The 22,588-nt window shown below is 36.6% G+C and overlaps 1 protein-coding gene across 13 annotated transcripts in view; it reads right to left on the reverse strand.

The window, feature by feature from the left end:
- Positions 1 to 1,919: 1,919 nt before the first annotated feature.
- The window catches only part of Emsy (EMSY transcriptional repressor, BRCA2 interacting), a 76,803-nt gene continuing 56,134 nt past the window's right edge, over positions 1,920 to 22,588 (reverse strand). For 6 of the 13 annotated variants that reach the window (XM_070034970.1, XM_070034968.1, XM_070034971.1 and 3 more), the window contains 7 exons: positions 18,939 to 19,103; positions 17,142 to 17,297; positions 15,827 to 15,868; positions 12,831 to 12,982; positions 10,324 to 10,887; positions 8,848 to 9,345; positions 1,920 to 4,903 (listed from right to left, as the gene is read on the reverse strand). In XM_070034970.1, the coding sequence (XP_069891071.1) occupies positions 4,709 to 4,903; positions 8,848 to 9,345; positions 10,324 to 10,887; positions 12,831 to 12,982; positions 15,827 to 15,868; positions 17,142 to 17,297; positions 18,939 to 19,103 (1,772 nt within the window). In that variant the 3' untranslated portion in view covers positions 1,920 to 4,708. The remainder of the gene's footprint in view (positions 4,904 to 8,847; positions 9,346 to 10,323; positions 10,888 to 12,830; positions 12,983 to 15,826; positions 15,869 to 17,141; positions 17,298 to 18,938; positions 19,104 to 22,588) is intronic. The other 7 variants (XM_070034973.1, XM_070034974.1, XM_070034969.1 and 4 more) reach the window with 4 other exon arrangements.

Here is a 22,588-nt window from a genome sequence, read left to right on the forward strand (position 1 = left end):
AACAAAAAAACCCCAGAAAGCATGTCAAGTGTTCAGTTAGCATTCTCTTAAGCATGAAAGAAGGCAGAGTGAGCCGTACATATCTGATTCTATTACTTCTTTTTCAATATATAGGTCAACAAGTCTCACTCAATAGCTTATGAACCCGCAGGCAGAGGCCAAAGGTTGTACAATCTTTTCTGAGAAAAGTCTCACTTATAATGATGCTGTCTCAGTCCACTTCCTCTTGTATGGGATTTGTGACACATGATTGAACTGAAACAAACAAAACCCTAAAACCCAGAATCAAGCACCTCTGCATGAAGGCATCTATGGCTGATGAACAGACATGCTAAATATTCCCATGCCAAAATTTTCTGTTTTCAACAGACAGACATATGGGTCAGCATGCCCTTTTCATTTTATCTATAGGCCTGTACATCCTTTTTTTTTTGGTCTGGTCGTGGGGCCTGAACTCTGGGCCTGGGCTCTGTCCCTCAGCTCTTCAGCTCAAGGCTAGTGCTCTACCACTTGAGCCACAGCACCACTTCTGGCTTTTTTCTTTCTGCTTATGTGGTGCTGAGGAATCGAACCCAGGGCCTCGAGCATGCAAGGCAAGCGCTCTACCACTGAGCCACCTTCCCAGCCCGGCCTGTACATCCTTTAACTCCTCTGAGCCTTAGTTTTCTATTTAAAAAGGAGAATTATAACTATTAGGAAAAAAAAAAAACACACTACCACCAAAGCTGAGCACTTGTGTCTGTTATTTTTACATGTTCATCACAACAATCCTGTAGGGTTAGAGATGCTTTGTGTTATGAGAAAACTAACTTGTGAAAGAAACATGACTTGTTTAAGTTCACATGAGTGATCAACAGGACCCCAGGGTTCAAATCTAGACTCCCTGACCACTGCTTCCATAGTACTCTTATCCCTAGATGGTTACTGTGAGAACTTTATTTTCTTTTTAAATATGAAGAGCAAGTTTTTAACTATAAAATTATAGTTTAAGAATGCTGAATTGAAGCTGTGGCTCAAATTGAGTGCCTGACTAGCACACACAAGGCCTTGCATTCAAACCTCAGTACTGAAAAAAGTCAAGCAATATTCTTACAGAGGAAGAATTAGAAACTAATGAAAGATTTTAAGGGTGAAGAATTAACTAGCAGAAACTAGATTACTTTTCTAAGTCTTCATATTTCTTATATTTCAAGAATTCTCAGGGCTGGGAAGGTAGCTCAGTGGTAGAGTGCTTGCCTTGCATGCATGAGGCCCTGGGTTCCATTCCTTAGTACCACATAAACAGAAAAGGCCAGAAGTGGTGCTGTGGTTCAAGTGGTAGAGCGCTAGCCTTGAGCTGAAGAGCTCAAGGACAGCTCCCAGGCCTAGAGTTCAAGCCCATGACCAACAACAACAACTACTACTACTCAGTTTAAATAAGAAAAAAAGAAAAGAAAATGTGGGCAAAGAGCCTGAGTAAGCATTCTCCAAAGATATACATTCTCCAAAGATATACAAAGATGCTCATCATCAGAAACACATTATAGTAACCACTCTACAAAGTGGGATGATTAAAACTAAATAAATAATAGCAAATGTTAGTAAAGCTGTTGAGAAATTAGACGTCCCCCCCCCCCCCATATATACTGTTGGTAGGAATGTAAAACATGCTGTGAGTGGAAGTCTTGGCAGTTCCTCAAAAGGTTGAACAGTACCTGTACTACTCAGCAATTCTACTACTACATGTACATTCATGAGAATTGAAAACATAAGTAAAATCTTTACTCAGCAACATGATTCAGAATAGCCAAAAAGTGAAACAATGCCACTGACTATCAACTGATGGAATAACAAATGTGATTCCTTTGTGATGGAATGATCATAAAAAGAAACACTGATGCATGCTACAACATAGATGTCTGGAAAACAAAATGCTACATGATGAAAGGTAGAGACCATGACCATTTATTGTATGCTTCTATTTATAGGAAATGTCCAAAACAGGCAAATGAGAAAGTACACTAGTAGCCACCTGGGGCTAGAGTGGTGCTGGTTGTGGTGATTCAGTGGTAGTTCCTTTGAGGGCTGATAAAAAAGTTCTAAAATTGCTTATGGTAATGGGTTGTCCAATCTGTGAAAATACTAAAAAACCACTAACCTCTTTTAAATGAGTATGTACATGGAATAGGAGTACCTCAAAACAACTTGTTTAAGAAAATAAAAATAAAACACAACATGAACAATATTTGCAATACTAGGTACTTACTAAAGTTTACTTTAAGCCAAATGGCTTTTTCTTATTACTAGCAGTTGTTAGAATTCAACAATTTTGTAGAATTACAACACAATCTCTGAATATCAATCACAGAGATAAATTTAAATTACTTTTAATTTGTGGTCCTAAATGTTAAATATTAATAGACACAATACTGTTTCAGAAAGAAAATGTTTGGAAATTGATCCACACATGTTAATCACAATTAATCCACTAACTAAAGAAGACTATTCTTATTTTCTTCTTCATTCATCACTCACATCAAGTTCATTAGCAGCAGGAAGCCCTATTTATAAGCTCCAGAAGGGTAGGTGCTTAGACAGTACCTGGCACATAGTAAAGGCCTAATTAATATTTGTCTATAAGTAAGTTCCCGCTCTACTAGGAATAAGAACCTTTAAAAAAAACAAAACTTAAATCTTACTTGGTAATCTGTGTGTAGAAATCCATACTTAAGATACAGATAATAGATCTGATCTATCTATCTATCTATCTATCTATCTATCTATCTATCTATCTATCTATCTATCTATCTATCTATCTATCTATCTATCTATATCTTAAATATAGATTATAGCAGCTTCACTTGCCATTCCAGTTGTTAAAACATAGGCTAAATTCTCAAAGGGACACAATTATATGCTATGCTGTTAGAATATGTGGAACATAACTTTATTCAAGTTTGCTCTTTACCTGATCCATGAATATCTAAAAGATACTTTATTGTATAAAAACTTACATCTGTAAATAATGGATCAACTGTAACAGAGGGCTTAACCTGGAATACATGTATAGGCTTAGGGGCCCACAAACTCCTAAAATTGTATGCAAAATCTAACATGTATATTGGCATTTGTATATTTTTGGTGTGAGAGTTCATACTCAAATCAGATTTTCAAAGTCTATGACCCGAGAGAAGTTAAAAAATTACTTAACTAGAAACAGAGTCACAAAGCTTTTTTAAAACATAAGTTTGTATAATAAATGATATCCAACAGCTCCATCTATGGGTAAGTCATTATCACTAAGTAGAAATACTGACAACAACCAGAGACCAGAATATTTTATGAATGCCTGTGTTGAGATCATCAGTATCACTCTAGTGTGAATTTATTAACTACAGTATCACAGCTTCTTTCCCCAGATGTAGATGCAAAAACCAGGAGTCTGTTGATGAATTCTACTTACAGTACTTCAGCACCAAAAAATTGGGCAGTTATGCTGATATATGTATATACAATTCAATATTTGTCAGTCTTAAAATGCTTATTTATAGTGAAATCTATATAAAACCGTTAAAAAACTTTCTATTTACATTTTTTAAAAATGGAAAGTATCATTTCCTTTGCCACAACTTGTCAAAACTGACTCTGACTCTCCCACCCCTTATTCCTCACTGTGTCAGACAGCAACCACGAGACCAAAACATATTGCTTAAACAGCATCCTAAAAAAGTAAAATGCTTAAAAGCATTTAGAATTGCTAGTAAACTTTTTATACATTTCAAAGGGCTCAAACAAAAATGTATGTTATTTTCAAAGTCTCAGCCCAACATGAATGTGCAATTTCAACATTAACAAAATGAATGAGTAATTCATTTTCCCTATATAACTGAGTATTTCCTTTGGGCCAGAAAATGTTTCTTTTCCTCTGGTTCTCAATGAAACATTTTCTAGTAAGTTTTCTCAAAGTGTGAATGGGGAAAGTGGAAAGAGTAGGCAATCCTGGTTGGCAAGAAATGTATCAAAAGGAATACAGCCTGCTTTGAAATGTTTACATTAAATAAATACAAAGCAAATGTGCTGCCTAGCACACAAAGGAACAGCACAATAAATTAGCATACAATCCAGAATGTACAAGCCACCCAAAATGCACTTTTCACTGGTTAAGGATCTGATTTCTACCATCCAGCAAGGATTCTTTAATGCTAATATCTTCCTAGATATTTATAAACTATGAACTGAGCAAATGTAAAATGTTAAATTCAACATTCCAAGGATTTCCAAAAAACATACAAGATTTTCAAAAAATTGTTCCTTGATACATCATTTCAAAATACAAACTATTCACATTTTCCTTCTTCTTACATAGGATTTTGATGGCATTTTGCTCAGTGGAAATCAGTGGACATTCACAGGAAAAGTCTTTCCACAGCAAAACCAAACATTTCTATTGGCCACGGTCCAACAGAGAAAGACTATCAGGTCTTAAGTCTCTGTAGATGTGCATCTTTTTTCTTTACTTTTTTCTAATTTTTTTTTTAAAGGTACATTCCTCAGTGAATTTTAGCTTGCTAAAATGTTGCTCCCACAACAAAATCTTGTTGAAACACTGCAGTTTCAAGGTCCACAGCCTAAGTGTGGGCAAAGTGCTTTTTTATAGACATAAAATACAAGAGTTTCCCTGGACACTTGTAACTCAGCAGGTTTTAAAGTGCATTCCTGTGTCCAAATGCTAGGGCCGTTCCACAGAGCTCTGAGAGGGGCTGGGCTCGGTTCCATCCTCTGTGCCACTGTCTACGTCTTGCTCCATTGCTGTCTCATCCTCATCCAGCTGCTGACTGGTGAAGTTGTTTAGCTCAAGAAGCCCACTGGGCTCCACAACCACGTTGGAGCTGGAGTGACAAGGAATAGCATACTGGGGAATGGCCTGGAAGAGAAGATATGGGAGAGAATCTTTATGGTAAGAAAAGGTAACATACGGATTTACCCAGCCAGGGCAGAAAAAAGAAAACTAACATCTATTGGTCATACACTATACGCCAGGCACTTGGCTACAGGCTTTCACATATGATATTCTACTAAGACTTTGTGACAGCCCTATAGGAAATTATTATGATTTTTCAAATGAGGGAACTGAAATGGTGATGTTTACTCAGTGTCATACAACCAACAGGGTTAATGCTAGGATTCAATGTCTTTTACACCTCAAAGTGACCTTTGCACTGCTTTACGGCACTTTTTTTTTCCGAGTAAAGAAGCCTAAAGTCTATTGCCAAACTCAGGATACAGACTTTAAAAAATACTTCCATTATTCACAATGTAAAGTATATCAGATTTTGCTCTTTATTAGATACAAGATGATTAATTTTTTAATACTACAATATATTTTAAGTTGTTTATCTCCCCCCCCCCCCCGCCCCCGGTCCTGGGACATGAATTCTAGTCCTGGGCTTTGTCCCTTCTTTTTGCTCAAGACTAGCACTCTACCACTTGATCCACAGTGCCACTTCTGGGTTTTTCTGTGATTAATTGGAGATAAAGAGTCTAATGGACTTTCCTGTTCAGGCTTCCTTCAAACCATGATCCTTAGATCTCAGCCTCCTGAGTAGCTAGGACTACAGGTGTGAGCCACTGGTGCCTGGCTTAAGCTTCTTTAGTAGTACAAAGAGGAGGTAATTTGGGTCACAGGATAATCATCTTTATTGAAAATGAGAGTAATTAAAGTATTCAAGTATAAGAGATACTAAAGTTTACCTTTTAAAGTCAGTAAATGAACACTTTTAAAAAGAGTTATCAGTTCACATCACACTGTTTAAAATTCTACAGTTGTGTTCTTCTACACTTACTGTATAATCAAATTCTTTTCCATGGCTCCAGCTCCATGACACACTTTACCTTAGGGCTTCTGCACTAGTTGTCCTTTCTTTCTGTAATCCTTTTCCTCTAAAACCTTCCAAGGTCAGCCTGATCTGTCATTGGCATCTTTGCTCAAATACTTAAGAATCACAGGCTTAGAAAAGCCTTCCCTGGAACTCCAAACCCAAAATGGATTGGCCACCTATACTCCTATTATATTCTGTTATATTTGCATTTGTCATCTGTTTGTTAAAATGCTCCTTATCCTTGGAATATGAGCTCCTCTGTGAGACCATAGACAAGGCACAGATCTTGATTATCTTATTCACCAATGCCCAGAATTTTGAATGTAGACTGGCACATATAAAATGTTCAATAAATGTGACAAAGGAATAATTGCTAACTTTTTTAATTTTAAATTTTTTGCCAGTACTGGAGTTGAACTCAAGGCCCTTTAACAGCTGAGCCACATCCCTGCCCTGTTGGCAGGGATGTTACCTTTCAGATAGGGTCTCACATTCTCCTACTCACCTATGCCACCTGTATAGCTGGAATTACAGGAAGGAGCTACCATGCCCAGACTAATTTTAAACATTAAAAATCCTAGGCAAAATTGAATATTAGCACTTTGCAAATAAAACTGACCAAAATAACCTTTTACTGGGGAGAGGAAAACCTAAATTTCATTTTAACATAATAGAGAAAATTATGCAAGATGCCTAGTATTAGTTCTAGGGTGATGGAGTTTTTATTTCTTCCCTTCCATATAGCTGATCATTGTGAAAATAGTATTAAATGTGGCACGAAGACATAGATTTTAGTTCAGTTGTGGCTCTGATGTGCTGTGTGATTCTAAGTACATTTCTAGTTCTATAAATCTTAACCTTGCATAGAATATAACACTTGAAAAACTCTATGCACTAAAGATCCCTGCAGTTAAAAAGATCTACCTCTCTCTTTCTCTCTGTCTCTGTCTGTCTTTCTTTCTGTCTGTCTGTCTGTCTGTCTCTCTCTCTCTCTCTCACACACACACACACACACATATTCTCCTATCCTCAGTACTTAGCCCAGGGCTTGGAGCATAGTTACTAAATAATACATGTGGAATTAAGGTAGGAAAGAATAAACTGAGGAATGATTGTCAATAAAGAACAATGCTTTGCATTTGAAGTATTATCAGGGAAGCCAAATTTTATATTTTTCAAGGAATCAAATCACAGACTTTCTTCACTCATTTCCATTGGTATTACTGAATCAATCAAATCAATACTTGAGGTCAAAGCTAAGCATAACTAATAAAATAGCAGTATGTTCATGATGAAGATAACATGAGGTATCTTTATGAAGTATTGACATGTATCAATTACATAGTCAAGTGCCATATATTTTTCCCAGTTAATTCTCTTAGAGATAGGTTTTATTGTCTCCAGTTCACAAGTAAAGAAACTGAGATACAGAAGTTAACTCAGTGTGACTGGGCTTTGACATAATGAGTACAGGTAAGAATCAAATGTAGGAGCTTTGTTCAAGTGCTGCCCGTCCCTCTAACAGCACACCTGCCAGAGACATGCTAAATGTCAGGTAAGAATTCTGTAAAGAAGCCACTTAGCACATTAGCTGATACCCTTGATAAGATACAAATTACATTTTTACTCCTGTTAATAAAGTACAAAAAAATCCAAATAAGTTACCCCAAATGACTGTCAATTTAATGAGTAGGGGCCAGTCTAAACTCCTTAGAGTGAGAGTAAATTTTCATAAAATAACAGTTACCATCTGTTGAACAAAATCACTAGGAGCTAGGTTCTGTGCTGGATGCTCAATACTATATGAACTAGGCACTATTTATTTGATAAAGAAACTAAGGAAGAGTAAGGTTAAGTATTCTTACTCAAAGTAGTAAATGGTAAAGCCAGGAAATAATTTCTTTCCCCCTCTACTTCTTCAAGCAAAATTTACCTATCACAACAAAAACTTTTGTTGAGAATTTTATAATCCACTAAAATCACTTTTGTAGAGGAAAACATTTGAATAATTCAATGGCTACTATTTCTTGCCTTATTTTTACTAAGCCTCCATACTTAGTTAAATATTTAAGTGTGCCTCAATTGGCTTAACATAGCTTGGCACCATGGCAAGGAAAAGTTTATTACAAGAATTTGCAAATTACTAACAATGAATCTATAGTAAATCCTTAAATCTTATATAAATCCTTAAATTCTTGATTAACTGAAAAGTGTTGCCTTGGATTCTCCCAACTATGTAAAACCAATATCTTGGAAGGAGAGATGAAAATAAAACACAATTCCTAAGAGGTAGTCTAGACTTCATAAATTTCCAATCTTAATCTTAATGCAAGATAACAAATGGCTTTTTATAGAAGGAAGAGACATTGTAAAGGACAGTTCCATTGAGTTAAATGACCTGTACTTACCAACACATGACAGTAACCATAACAAGATTATTACAATACCCAAATAAAAAACAAACTTTATGGTTAATCCCTAGTCATAGAGTATTTAAGAAAATTCCCGCACAACATATTTCTCCAGACATCTTAGTTAACTTAAGTTTGTCATAGAACCACACATTTAGACCAAGCACCAGAACTTTTTCAAGGATACAGTACCTGAAATTAACTTAAAGAGAAGTATAATCCAGTTAGATTTCAGGATTTTGGGAGCAGATTTAGAATCCCAAAATGTAACTTGCTAAGTCAATACAGTGGCAAAGCTGGCTTGTAACTTACAAAGTGAAACTTATACAAGTACTTGGGACCCTCATTGCCTCTACAGTATGTTGGATGGTAATATCCACAAATTTTCTAATTCTCACCCAGAAAATAAATAAATCAGTATATTTGTAATAGGTATTAAACCATCCCAAAGATAATCTCTGGTTTTGTTTTGGATTTTTTTGCTACCTTGGTTTGACTATTCCTGTGCCAATCCCAAATGCACAAAACCCATAAATGCCCATCTGCCCAACATTTCTAATTTTTCTTCCAATTCTTACCTGGATGATAATTTCTGCTGGGCTCTCTTCAGCTTTCTTTTGGCCTACATTCTGAATACGCATGAATTGGCCTGTCGTAGGCACTCCCGGTGCATCGATTTTCCTGGTCGTTAGGGGAGGGCCAACAGCAGATGGACTTGAACAGGACTCTCTACATTTCTGTTGCTGGGGAGTGGAATTCGCCATCCCTGCCACCATGTGGGTGGAGGGTAATGATCCTGCTTCACCAGTGAGCATGCTAGTGGCAAGAGCCTTCTTTGGGGGATCCACTATCATATGCTCTACATTTGTATCAATCTGAGCTTCCATCAAAGACATTTTCAAAATGTCTGACACTGCTGTCTTCTCAGAGGGCTGAATGGGAGATATGCTTGTAACTGGTGATGTCAGCTTAGGCACAGAACTGCCACCAGTTATCTTTGTAACTGTGGGAGGCTGGCGCCCCTCAAAAGTTATCTTTGTAACAGAGGATCCTTGAGTTATAATTGGTTGCTCCACCTGAAAATAAATTGGGGTTGGGTGTGTTACAGCTACATCTCTTGAGAAAAACTAATCAAACACCCCAGACAATATGGCAAAAGAAACATTTGTGCAGAACACTAGGAAGACATTGTGAAGCTTGTGTTTTAATAAGAGGGCTGGATGGGAAGGATCTCGTTACTTTTAAGGAACCTAGGAAAAGAGGAGGGGTTGAAAGAACCTTTGTTCAGCCAGCCAAGGTTTATCACAGGAAAAGGGGGAAAAAAAAACAACAGCAGCCTAGTTTTTCTTTTGGATTGATATCCCTAAAGAGCATGCCTTCTATCTGGCTCAAATAATTTCATATAATCAGCTTTTAAAAATAAAAACAAGTAGAATATTTTCCCTAATATTTTGCTTCAAAAACATTGTATTTATACAAACAAATTCTCTCTATATATGTACTTATAATATACAATAAAGATATATTTATATATATATATATATATAATTCCAGAGCCAGTAATTTTTGCTAATAAAATTTTTGACTATCCAGATATTCTCCCGGACAACCTAGATGATAAACTTATAAACTAGACGGCGATGATGTAAACTTTTACAAAGAAGATCCTTAAAAGACAATTTACTTATTAGCACTATTCCCTCAGAAATAAAACAGTTTGCAGGTATGGAGATAAATAATACCTAAAGTGAAAAATAATTTGGGGATATCGCTTCTATGCACTGTTGATCAATGCTGAAGTGATTTCATTAAAAACCTGCTTGGCAAATCAAGTTCTGAGTGCTAGCTTTTATTTTTCTTTTCCTATATTAGTGTGTGCATTTCCTCCCTAACATCAACCTTGTGATGGGATAAAGTAACACGAGCGAAATGAGGCTTTGGGATTTCCTCTTGCCAGGAGGAAGCACTGCTGGCATGATAGGGTTGTGATGTTCTCCCTTTTGTTTTCCGTGAACAGAGAAGTTTAATTTTGCATGCTATCAATATTCTGTTACCTGGCTTGCCGGCTGTTTCTCTGACGAGGCAGGGAGCGACATTTGGCTCTGGGGAGTTTGGGGCTGCACGTAGATTTTTGGTTGGTTCGGAGCCTGCTGAAGTTTAGGGAGCTGTTGTGTGGTTTTCACTGCAAGCACCTGTACTACAGTTTGCGGGGGCTGTGCCATTAAGGTAGGAAGCTGCCTGTCTTTGGCCACCATAGGATGCTGTGTGTGCTGTACATCTGGCTTGGGCTGTGCTTGTTCTTGCTGGAGAGGGGTGAGTTTCTGATGCCTGATGGAAAGTTGGGGCATTTGTGGGAGTTTGTGCTGGAGCTGGTCTGCCTGCAGGTGGATGGTCTGCTTCTGTTTAGTCTGGAAGCACTGTAGAGTTTTCACTTGCAGCTGAGTCTGTTCCAGCTGAGGCTGGCTAAGTTTCTGCTGTTTAGGTGACTGTGACTGAGTCAGGGCAGATCGGTAAAACAGACCTGTCTGAGGGTCTAAAGTGTCCATCTCTTCAACCTCACCCTCCTCAGTTGCAAGTTCTTCACTGTGTTTGGTAAAAGCAGTATGACTGCTTAATGCCTAAGTAAAAAAACAAAACAAAACAAGAAAAGAAAACAGGCAGAAAGTAAGAATAAAATAAGAAAAATAGCTCCATTGTTACATTTGCCTTAAACGGGAAAACTTAAAGAGATTTATACAGAAATTTTCAGAAAAGTCTAAATAGACCAAGAAGGCTCAAGATGTTTTGATATCACAGGCTTGTAATTTGAACTTGTTAGACATAAGAACTTCAAAATCTGGCCTACTCACTACCACAGGAAAAGTCCTAGAAGGCCTACAACATACATATTAGAGGAATAATAAGGTAATCTTACAAGCACAGCCTCAAAGAGGAGATATATTTCCCAGCTCAGCAAACAGCTCTGCAGCCCATCCACAAGGGATGCTGGCCTGTCTAAAGACAGGGTACAGCAGCCAAGGAGTGAGGTGCCCAGTGCAAAGCCAAGGTTCTTAAGAAGCCCCATCTGGACATGTCCAGTGTTATTGAGGTCAGTGATATTGTCTATGTGACACCCATCCAGTCACCACAGCAAGCCTCCCTGAGGAGGGTGTGGTTGACTGGCCAGAGTTCATCAGGCTCTGCCTGTGTGCACATTCCAGTCTCACCAGGCCACAGCTTCCTAGACACCTGGCTTCTAAGAGGAAGGTAGACTGGGAAAGGGACAGCTAGTGTCAGTTAGAACAGCACTGGAAGGAAGCGTCATCTTGAAATGGCTAGGGTCAGCCTGATGACTTCTAGCTGCTCTGAGAAGGCTCAATGTTGGAACCTACCTGCCTGGTTAGAGTCAAATGCAAAAAACCTGCAAAGCTAGTAAGACACCTGCCAGCAAACTTCCCTTGGAGCTACAAGGTCTATCATATACCCATCCTTCCCACTGCCTTGTCATATACTAACTACACTACCACTTTAACTCTAAAACTGTGACATTTAATTGACACTTTCCCCTGTACTATATGACATTACAAGTTTTCAATTCAGCATCTCTACACTGCCTTTTAGGTAGTTTGCTTATAATTAAGTTCAACTGTTACCAGTTCAGTGATAGTGAATCTATGAATACTAAAGAAAGTTCATCCTTAAATCTGATACTCATAATATATCAATGTAATACAGCTTACACTTTGGGTGTTAAGTTCTACCTCTGCTACCTGGGGCAGATAGTTTCCAGGCCTGAGTTCCCAGATAGTTCCCTGAGTTCAAACCTGGGGCGGGGGAGGGTGGGAAGGGGGAAGAAGGGGAAAGGAGAGACAGAGGGGGGAGGTGGTGAGGGGGGGAGAGGGGAGGGGGGGAGAGGAAGGAGGGGGAGAGAGAAAGAGAGAGAAAATAGGCCAACCTTTCAGGATCATATTGAGGCTTACATTAAAATAAAAGTGAAAACTCAATGCACAATGCTTGATAGTAAATGAGCCTACCTATATATTTTCCCTTTTCTCTATTTCTCTTAATTCCAGATGTTTCTGTTTTTTATTAGCTCATTACCTTCCCCACTGAGTCTCTCTTTTTAGCTAACTAAATAGTTAAAAGAAGCCAAATATTTTTTCTTACTTGTTCGTAATGTTCCCAGAATTTATCAAAGTATAAAACAGGGAAAAAAAACCCCAATAATATAACAGCAAGCAGCTAAACCAGCCAAATGCTATTTCATTTAAAATCTTAATTTATCTCAGCAATAAATTCTTCCATAGCAAGATACACAGAAAGTGACAAAATCTTGTATTATTAGATTCATTCAGTCAGCCCTCCACCTTTTAAAAATGTTAAGCATTCACAGAAGGTTCAAAAGTATTGTTTCATTATTTTCTGGTACTAAGCTGATTCATTTCCTCCTCTACTCCTTGCAGATGAAAGAATTACACAAACTTTCTACAATTCAGTTATTATTCCTTTTAAAATAGAAGATGAAACTTATTTCAAAAATGAGGTAGTTACAGAGATAGAGAGGGGAAAAAAGAGCTACAACCTGCTGCATAATATGGGTGATGGCTCCAGGGGAAGATGCGGGGATGGACTTGACTACCACCGAAGTCTGTGTTGCAGTCTGTGACTGAGCCACATGCTGAAGCAGAGTCCGCTGGGGCTGAGAGGGCTGTTGGGGCTGGGAGCGATGACTGACTGAAAATAGAGGAGGTGATGATATTTCTCCAGAAATCACCACAGGATCTGTAACCAGTGGTCATTTTAAACAAATGTCTTTGAGTTTCTATCATATATAGAGAGAGTAGTATTGTGAACTAAGAGGCAGAAGACCAGAATCTGCCCATCTATAAGCTGTGTGACTCTAAGAAAGTCTCTTATCTTCTCCAAGACTCTGTTTCCTCATCTGTAAAATGGGAATAACAGAGCTATTATAAGGATGAGAGGAGAAACATATACAGAAGCACTGTGAAAACTCTTATTATCAAGAAGGAACAAACTACTTAGTCATATTCTCTTGTGAATTTCCCACTGTCTCTAGTAACTTTTATCCCCAAAAGATAACAAAGCAATAATAAATTTTCTGTGGTCCCAGGAATATCCTAAAGGAAAGTTAAGGCAATGTAAGTTTTAAAATTTCTTGGTTCCAGTTCCAAATGCAGTCCAAACGTTAGAAGCAGTCAATCCTCTATATCAAAGTGACACTCTTATAGTCCTAAAAGTTTCTAAAAATCGAAGAAGTCAATGTAGTAATGCAGAAAAATAGAACAAAGGTCAACTTGGATTCTATCACACTCTGCCACCAAACAGACATGGTGAATTTACTGCTCTCTAAAACTTAGTAAGTTTTTTTTTTCTGACTTTTTAAGTGGGATAATAAAACTTGGTATTTTTACCTAGAAGAAGACTAAATGAATAGGTTGAAGAATAGTTCTTAAATTATAAAACATTAAGCAAATACAAGCATAACAAAAGAATAAAAAAAATCTGTTCTATCATTTCAGATTTAGGTCATTTAGGTATGGTTGTAGGAGACAACTTCACTTTTTTTTTTCTTTTGGCCAGTCCTGGGGCTTGAACTAAGGGCCTGGGTGCTATCCCTGTACACCTGAACCACAACTCCACTTCTGGCTTTTTTGGTAGTTTATTGGAGATAAGAATCTCACAAACTTTCCTGCCTGGGCTGGCTTCAAACCACTATCCTCAGATTTTATCCTCCTGAGTAGCTAGTATTACAGGTGTGAGCCATTAGTACCTGACCAACTTTACTTCTTATCTCTTGGAGTAACAACTATATTTTCACATATGTCCTATTTATCATCATTACCAATAGCAACTTTCCTTTTTAAGCAGTATAAACATTTGCTACTTTCAAATCTACAAAGTCTTAAAAATGCTTAGTAACTGCCAAAACAATCCTTTGAATCAGAAATAGATAAACTAAAAGAGATCTGTCAATTAGCTAAGGATTTTGAGATTATTGTTGCTTGTGCTAGCTTTAAACTTATGATCCTCCTGAGCCTCTTCCTCTGAGTAGCTGAGATTACTGTTACATACCACCACACATGGCTTGTCAAGTACTTTAAATACAATTTCAAATGGCACCGATTCCACACTTAGAAAATAGTGGAGTGTCCATGAGTAGATTGGTCACTACAGAAATAATGTAAAAATGTCATTTATGTACTATATATAATAACTAAACTTTAAAACTATTGGTGAAATATAAACTTTATTAAATTAAGATATTTCCTTTCATCTAAATTTGTAATGTTCCTCATATATGCCTATATGTGATATGAGATTATAAACAACCTAACCAGGATTCTTTCATAAATGTGCTACAGTATTTTTCTGTATTTTGTTGCATACTTTATAGAAGTTAATTAAAATTTCCACCTGTGATCAACTAAACTGAAGATTAGGATTTACATTAAAACAACTACTGAAATAATTTACAGTATGTTTGAATAGATGAAAAACAAATTATGATAATATTAAACTTAAGCAAGACAACTAATGAAGTCACTTCAATAGAAACACCATTTGTAGTGAGATATAAAAGTAATAAATTTTTGATGCAATTATTGGATTAAATGGAACATTTAGCCTGCCCACACTAATCTTTATTATTATTACATTGTTTTTTAATAAAAAATTTAATAAAAGATCAATGAACATTATCTAAAAATAACTCTAAGATACTATAAATTTTCTTTAGCGCAAATCCCCAGTTTAGAAAACACAATTCAAAAAGATTAGAGAAAACTAATATCCACTACAAAATGATCCAAAGGGCTAGAGCAGCTGACATTGAAGTCGAAATAAATGATCACTATGTCTGCATTTGTAATGGGCAGAGATTATAGAAGCTGGCACAGAGTAAACATTCAGAAAAACAAATGAAATGACCTTAACTGGGCCATATAAGCATCATAAAGCAGTCATTCACTGCTGTAAGAAACATTTATTGGGCTGGGGCCTGGGATGTAGCAAAGTGCTTGCCTAGCAAGTGCAACGTCCTGGGTTCGATCCCCAGTACCAAAAAAGACAAAAATAAATTCAGTTAGAAACATTTATTGGGCTGGGAAGGTGGCTCAGTGGTAGAGTGCTTGCCTTGCATGCATGAGGCCCTGGGTTCGATTCCTCAGCGCCACATAAGCAGAAAAAGCTGGAAGTGGCACTATGGCTCATGTGGTAGAGTGCTAGTCTTGAGCTGAAGAGCTGAGGGACAGAGCCCAGGCCCCATGACCAGCAAAAAAAAAAAAAAAAAAAAAGAAAGAAAGAAAGAAAGAAATATTGATTGATTGAGTGAGAAGAGCATCAAAGGGCTCATTTCTAAAATGGGCTTCATTTATTTACTGATTGATAAAAGCATCAAAGGGCTCATTTCTACAATAGAAAAATTATCTTCCTTTCACTGAGTGGAGCTTACCTTTCCTCTACCAGATCAGAGTAGAGCGCATCCATTTAAGTGGTTCCCCCTACCAAACAATCATCTTTTATCTTCAATTATACTACAAATGGATGCACACCACTTACCTAGAAGGGGAAAAGCAACCTCTGTTCCCTCATCAGTGCGTTCTGAAAGGATAAGTAAGGGAAGAGATCATAGGTCTTCTCATCTATTTACCATGTAAAAATATAGGTTACCCCAAAGTTAAAACTCAGTTTCCCAACATGCTGGCCTCTGCTTTAGTTAGCTTTCTGCTAAATCTAAAGAAAGATTCTAGATGGCTTTCCACAAACCTTAACTGATTTACCTTTGGGGAAATTTTAACCTATTAGTCCTGATAGCATATACTAAAAGAATGTCAAAGAATTCATTTTCCTCTATAGTATTTATATACTTTAAATGTTAGAAACTTTATGTTCTCCTTTAATCACTGCTTAAGAGAAAGGCTTTCTCTACATACTGCCTCATAAGTCATCTCTTCTAACCTTTTAATTGTTCATATCATTACTATTTCAAATCTCAAGGTAAGGAAGGATCCAATATAGAAAGCAGTATTCCAGGTGTGCTCTTAACAGAATATGAAAAAAAGAAACTATTTGCCTTCCTATTTAACTTCTCCATGTGTTTTTCTGTGAGACCACATTTTAAACCAATGCCTAATCTGCTTCCCACTAGAATGTCTAAGTTTTCCCAGAGATTAAAGGTTTTCTAAAGTGTTTCTTTACTTTAAAAATCAAGACTGGTCCAGGAGCCAGTGTTAGTAGCCTAGCTACTAAGGAAGCTGAAATCTTTGGATCCTGGTTTGAAGCCAGCCTAGGCAGGAAAGTTCATAAGACTCTTATCTCCAATTAACTACTCTAAAAGCCAGAAGTGGAGCTGTGGCTCAAGTTGGTAGAGAGCTAGCCTTGAGTAAAAAAGCTCAGGGATAGCACTAAGCTCTGAGTTCAAGCCCAGGACACTGGGCTCTCTCTCTCCTCTCTCTCTCTCTCTCTCTCTCTCACACACACACATACACACAAAAATACCGAAAAAGCAACAACAAAAATGAGGCTGGACTCTTTCTTGATTCATCTCTCCATGAAGTAAAAAAATCCAGATGCATAAAATATTTATTCTAAGATAAAAGATACTTTATTTTCTATCACTATTGCTTTATTTTCAGATAATACATATGGCTAACTTGCAGTTTTATATTACATGAACTCTTTGTAACATCCTATTGATTTTTTTCCTAGTCTTTAAAAACAGGGCAAATCCCAAGAGTAGAATGAATTTGCCCCGAAATAAACAGGAAAAGAACTTAGAAACATAAATAATGTATTTTCTCCCAAAACAACTATCCTATAAAATACAGAAAGGTAGGCTTCCTACCTTAATACTGGGTTTTAAGAGGACACCTACCAGTAGTGATGTATTCAGCAACTAGTTCTGACTCTACCACAGCAATTGATGGGCTCTCAGGAGAGTGTCTCTTTTCCTGGGTCATCTGAATAGGCACTGCCATTTGACTCAAGTCAATAGTGGGTTGTCTTGGTTTAGATTCCAATTTTTCCTTTACTGCATTAAAAAAAAACCAGGGAAAAGTTAACTTATTATAAATAAGTACTAAAATGAGAGTTGTCCATAAGAACAACGAATCTCTAGGGAGCTACACTGGCAGTAACTAAGACAACAACGAAATGAAAACATGGCTATACAAGTGCACAATCTGAGTAACAGAACCCAGCAACCAAGCAAGAACTCATTTGCAATCACACTAAAATCCTCCTGTTAAAACCTTCTGATCAAACAGTTGGTTGTTTTCCTATGTGTACTTTTCTTAAGATACTATTTCCTTTTCCCAGCAACATAGTCCCTTGATATCTCTAGTTCACTAAAAACAGTGAATAATTATATACATCATGATTTATTCTAGGACACTTCTATCTAGAACAGTATGTCTTAGTGACCAGTTTAATTTAATTTTAATTTCTTGATATTTAAAATTCAAGAAATCTTCAGAGAATGTTATAAAGTCTTCAATGATTGTTAAAGAATGAAAGTTGTTGTTATTAGGAAAAAGTGGACTCTACAAAATGTCTGATAGAACAGTCTAGAATCAAGAATAAGTTCTGTGTATTGACTCACTTTCTATCTTATCTTTTTTTCCTATAATATCTACTAATTCAAAGTTTCTATCTCTGGTAACAAAGACAGAAACATTGATGGAAATGGCTGGATTTGTCAAACAAAGACAAGCAGTTGAGAAAATGCCTAAGGCCAAAAATAACATCAATAGAAGGATTAACCTAACACATTAAATGCTAGTATTTTTTTGGATAGCATAAAGTATAAGTTATAATAAATGGTAATCAGTAACTAAGTCCATCATTCCCACCACAGGCAAAATGCGACTAAATCAAAACAATTATTTTAAACAAAGAAACTGAACCAAACAAGTACAAATATCACTGCACAAGTAGAGAGAATACCAAACTAGTAATAAAAAGATATGAAACCTCATTCTGTACTAGCCAGTTGGGTAATCTCTCTAGAGCTCAGCTTACTTATCCATAAAATGGAAAGGTTAGATGAGATCATCAATATATTCCCTTCAATATTCTGGATAATCTCTGACCTATCATAAAAGACAATTCATGACTATGCAATACAAATATGTCCTAAATACTTTTATCAAAGGTATTTAGTAACTAGAAATACTGAGAGGATCTTATTACATGAGTATACCTTTGCATTGAAGCTTAAGTAGATGACCTATAGAAGGAAATAAATCTGAAAATAAAATAAAACATTAGAATGTTTGCAAGAGCCACTAATGGTGTTATATGAGGGCAAAATTACTCTAATTTCAAAGAGGATGACAGGGGCCTTTTGATCTGCCTCCTGCTAACTATCTTTGTGTTTAGAAGTGACAGATCTATTATCCTCCAATACAAAAAGATTGTCCATTTTAAGGAGCAGGGGGAAAAAAAGACAGCTCTGCATTTTCCCCTTACTATTTACTATGGTCCATTTATTCTTCATACTCCTATGCACATCTTAAAGAACCAGTAAACAGACTGCAGCAATGATTGAAGACAAGTCCAGAGGGAGGGAAGTGTGCTCAAATAGCAAAAATTATATAACAGTGGTAGTATTTTAGCACAACCCATCTCTAGAGAAAACATGCTTCATTCAATTGAGCATGTGAATTCATACCTGTTGTCTGTTGGAGTTCTAACAGAGCTTTGATTGTTGAAGTAGCTGATTGTGATTCACTGGATACATCCTGATATATTATGGTGGGGCTAGTCTCCATTGCAATCTCATGTTCTGACCAATCCTGACGCCGGGAAGCAATTACATGAACTACAGGCTGGGAATCTGTTTTATATCAGTTAAAAAAAACAAAAACCCTATAAACAAAATGTCTCTTTAAAACATTTTTTGTTTTATCTTTGTAATATTGTAAACTTCATGCTTTATCTTCCCAATAGGACTGTAAACTTCTAGAAAGCATATTGTCTTTTAGTCTGAATTCATTTGCTTTATTCATCTATTTCACACTGTAAACCTATGTGTTAGAATCTTTATTTGACACTGAGGAGATAAAGAAGTTCACAGAACAATCAAATGCTCAAGAAGCACAGTCTGATTGGGGAGATGAGTGTAAAAAGTCAAAGTACAATTCAATGTGATAGCTGCTATGTAAATAAGTGTGTATGCATATAGGTGAGTGCCTGCTTGTAGTTAGTAAAAAACAGTGTTATAGGAGTCTTTATTTTTCCCAATGCACCTGAAAATGTTTCTGTGTTACAGCCTAAGCATTACATCAATACTTATTATTGGATGAATGAATTACTGAAAAAAAAAAATCCTGTCTACTGACAGCAAAACAGGATAGATGGTCTACAAGCATCAAGACATCAAGACAAATGTAACATTCAGACGTTACAGTCTTAAGTTCAAGCCAACTGATAAGTCTCTACTACTTATTAGCAAGTTCAGTCTTTGGGTCTTAGCTTTACTATCTCTAAAACGGAAACAACAGAATTATCTCTACCTCAGCATTTCTTAGTAAAATAAAATGATATGCAGGTATGTAAATAAACATGTATAACAATAGGAATATGTTCTGAGAAATGAATGCCTTATTAGGCATCTGTCTTTATAAGAGTTATCACTTAGAATACGTCTACAACTTTGGATGGTATAGTCTATTGCACCACTATCCTATTCAGCCCTTCTCTCCTCAACCAATATTCAGACATATTCCAGTCCGTATGTGCAATATGACATCCTATATAAGCTGTATAGATTGTGTAGGGCAATATGATGGTTATTGGAGCCTGAAAGTACTCAGTTCTAAGATTCTTTGTTAGTTTCTAAATCAATCACATCCCTAATTCATAGGTTTATATACTTACACTATATACAGATACATATGTAAAGGCTAAATGTGCATCAAACTGAGTAACAAATTATTAATTGAGTTTCCTATCTATAAAACAAACATGTTGAACTAGATGGTTACTTATTTCCTAAACCCTTTTATCTAAGAAAACACACAGGAAACTATAGAAGATACAAAGATATATATGGCTTTATATCCTGGGGTAAATATCAAATAATTAGAGCACATGAGACAAATATATAAGAAAGTAAGAGATGCCTTTAAATTGGGATAGTCAAAGCATCATGGACATGAAAAGAGTTCAACCCAAATTAAAAATAAACATAATTAAAGTTCAGCCCTCTATGAGCCTTTTATTTTTAAAAGCTACAAAACTGTCCAAAAAATACTGGAGCAAAGGGAGTAACTTTTAATAAAACAGCATTTTCAAATAAAATCAATAGAATTTTTTATTACAATTAACAAATAGTATTTTCCTCTAAAATATTGGGTAGAATATTTTTACATATTGATCTGTACACAGCAGAACATGATCCCATCACACCAAATATATGATTCATTCATCAGTTTTTTTTTCACTTACTCTAAAGAGTCATGTAGGATTTCAGTTTAAGAGAACTAATGTTGGTTTTTAACCTTAATCCTCCAAGTCTTAGCTAGGATTACAGGTATGAACTACCACAGTGCTGGGCTACATTCTTTCATTTTTCATAATACAAATTAGCACATAACAACTCAGAAAAGTTATACAATTGTATGCTTTGATTAACTTGGATTTATTTTTCCTCTTCATTTTGACCATCCAAGATCATGAGTCTTCAGGAAAAATAATCCTAGAAACTAAGCTGTGACTTAAGGTAATGTCATTGTGACGTATAATGTCATTGTGATTGTATATTCCTCATGTTCCCTACTTGAGTTTGTCTTCATATTCTGTTCCATTTTACCCATAAAATCTTGAATTTGATTCAGCTTTACAAGCACTTTTGGAAGGTTGAATTTTAAGTGAAGAAATTTTTTCTTGACCATCCTGGGCCTTGAACTTCCAGCCTGGGTACTATCCCTAAGCTCCTTTTGTTCAAGGCTAGCATTCTACCTCTTGAGTTACAGCACCACTTCTGGTTTTTCTTTTTCTTTTTTGTTTTTTTTGGGTCCGGTCGCGGGCCTGAACTCTGGGCCTGGGCGCTATCCCTCAGCTCTTCAGCTCAAGGCTAGCACTCTACCACTTGAGCCACAGCGCCACTTCCGGCTTTTTTTTCTGCTTATGTGGTGCTGAGGACTCGAACCCAGGGCCTCATGCATGCAAGGCAAGCGCTCTACCACTAAGCCACTTTCCTAGCCCCACTTCTGGTTTTTCTGTGATTAGAGATAAGAGTCTTATAGACTTTCTTGCCTGGGCTGGCTTTGAACTGCAATACTCAGATCTCAGCCTCCTGAATAGCTAGGATTATAGGTGTGAACCACCAGTACCCATCTATAAAGAAATCTTTAATATTTAAAAAATATCTTCAACTCAATAAGGCTAACCCATTCCCAAGTAAGAAAGGAAAAAAGAGAAGAAAGCTATTTAGGGAAGAAAGAAAGCATAGAGGAGTTATAGAAAACATATGACCTGAGCATCAGTAGATGACATAGGCAATATGGCCTTGAGTCAATAGGCTTGGTCAACTAGCTATTTATTAGTATCTAGGCAATTACCCATATGTATATCACTTAAAGGTACACTTATGAGGCTAGGGGAAACTGTAGAAAGAAGTACTTTAGACTCAGGCAACAAAAAAGTACAAAAAAATGGTCAACATTAAAACAGCTGGTAGTAAAAAGTAACATTGGAAGCATATTAGAAAGAACGATAAAGCCGGGTGCTGGTGACTCATGCCTATAATCCTAGCTGCTCAGGAGGCTGAGATCTGAGGATCACAGTTCAAAGCCATCCTGGACTGCAAAGTTCATGAGACTCTTAAATTCCAATTAATCACAAAAAAGCTGGAAGTAGTGCTGTGGATCAAGTGATAGAGTGCTCACCATGAGCAAAAAGGAGCTCAAGAACAGTGCCCAGGTCCAGAGTTCAAGCCCTATGATCAGCATTAAAAATAATAACAGTAAATGAAAAAGAAAAAGAAAGAATAGCGACCTCTTCCAGGGTGATCTAACAAAATCTCACATCAGGATGATGATGAAGGCCTCTAATTCTAGCCTGCAAAGACAGTTCAGGATTTAAACATGGGACTTAAACTTCTGCTTTGAGATGGGGACACTTAGAAGAAGTCTAGAAACCACAAGTAGAATCAATTTATTCCTTGGCAGAAGATATCCTTACTCTACAACTTAGGTAAAAAGAAAGAATCTGAAGAAAAAGCTGATTCTTTTTTAGAATCCAATGGTAATTATTAAATGTACAAAGAATAATAGATTTTAGACTAAATTGTGGATAAGTGTTTGATAAAGAACATAC

This window comes from Dipodomys merriami, unplaced genomic scaffold, assembly GCF_024711535.1.
Source record: "Dipodomys merriami isolate MVZ:Mamm:240054 unplaced genomic scaffold, mDipMer1.0.p SCAF_25, whole genome shotgun sequence".
Lineage (NCBI taxonomy): Eukaryota > Metazoa > Chordata > Mammalia > Rodentia > Heteromyidae > Dipodomys > Dipodomys merriami.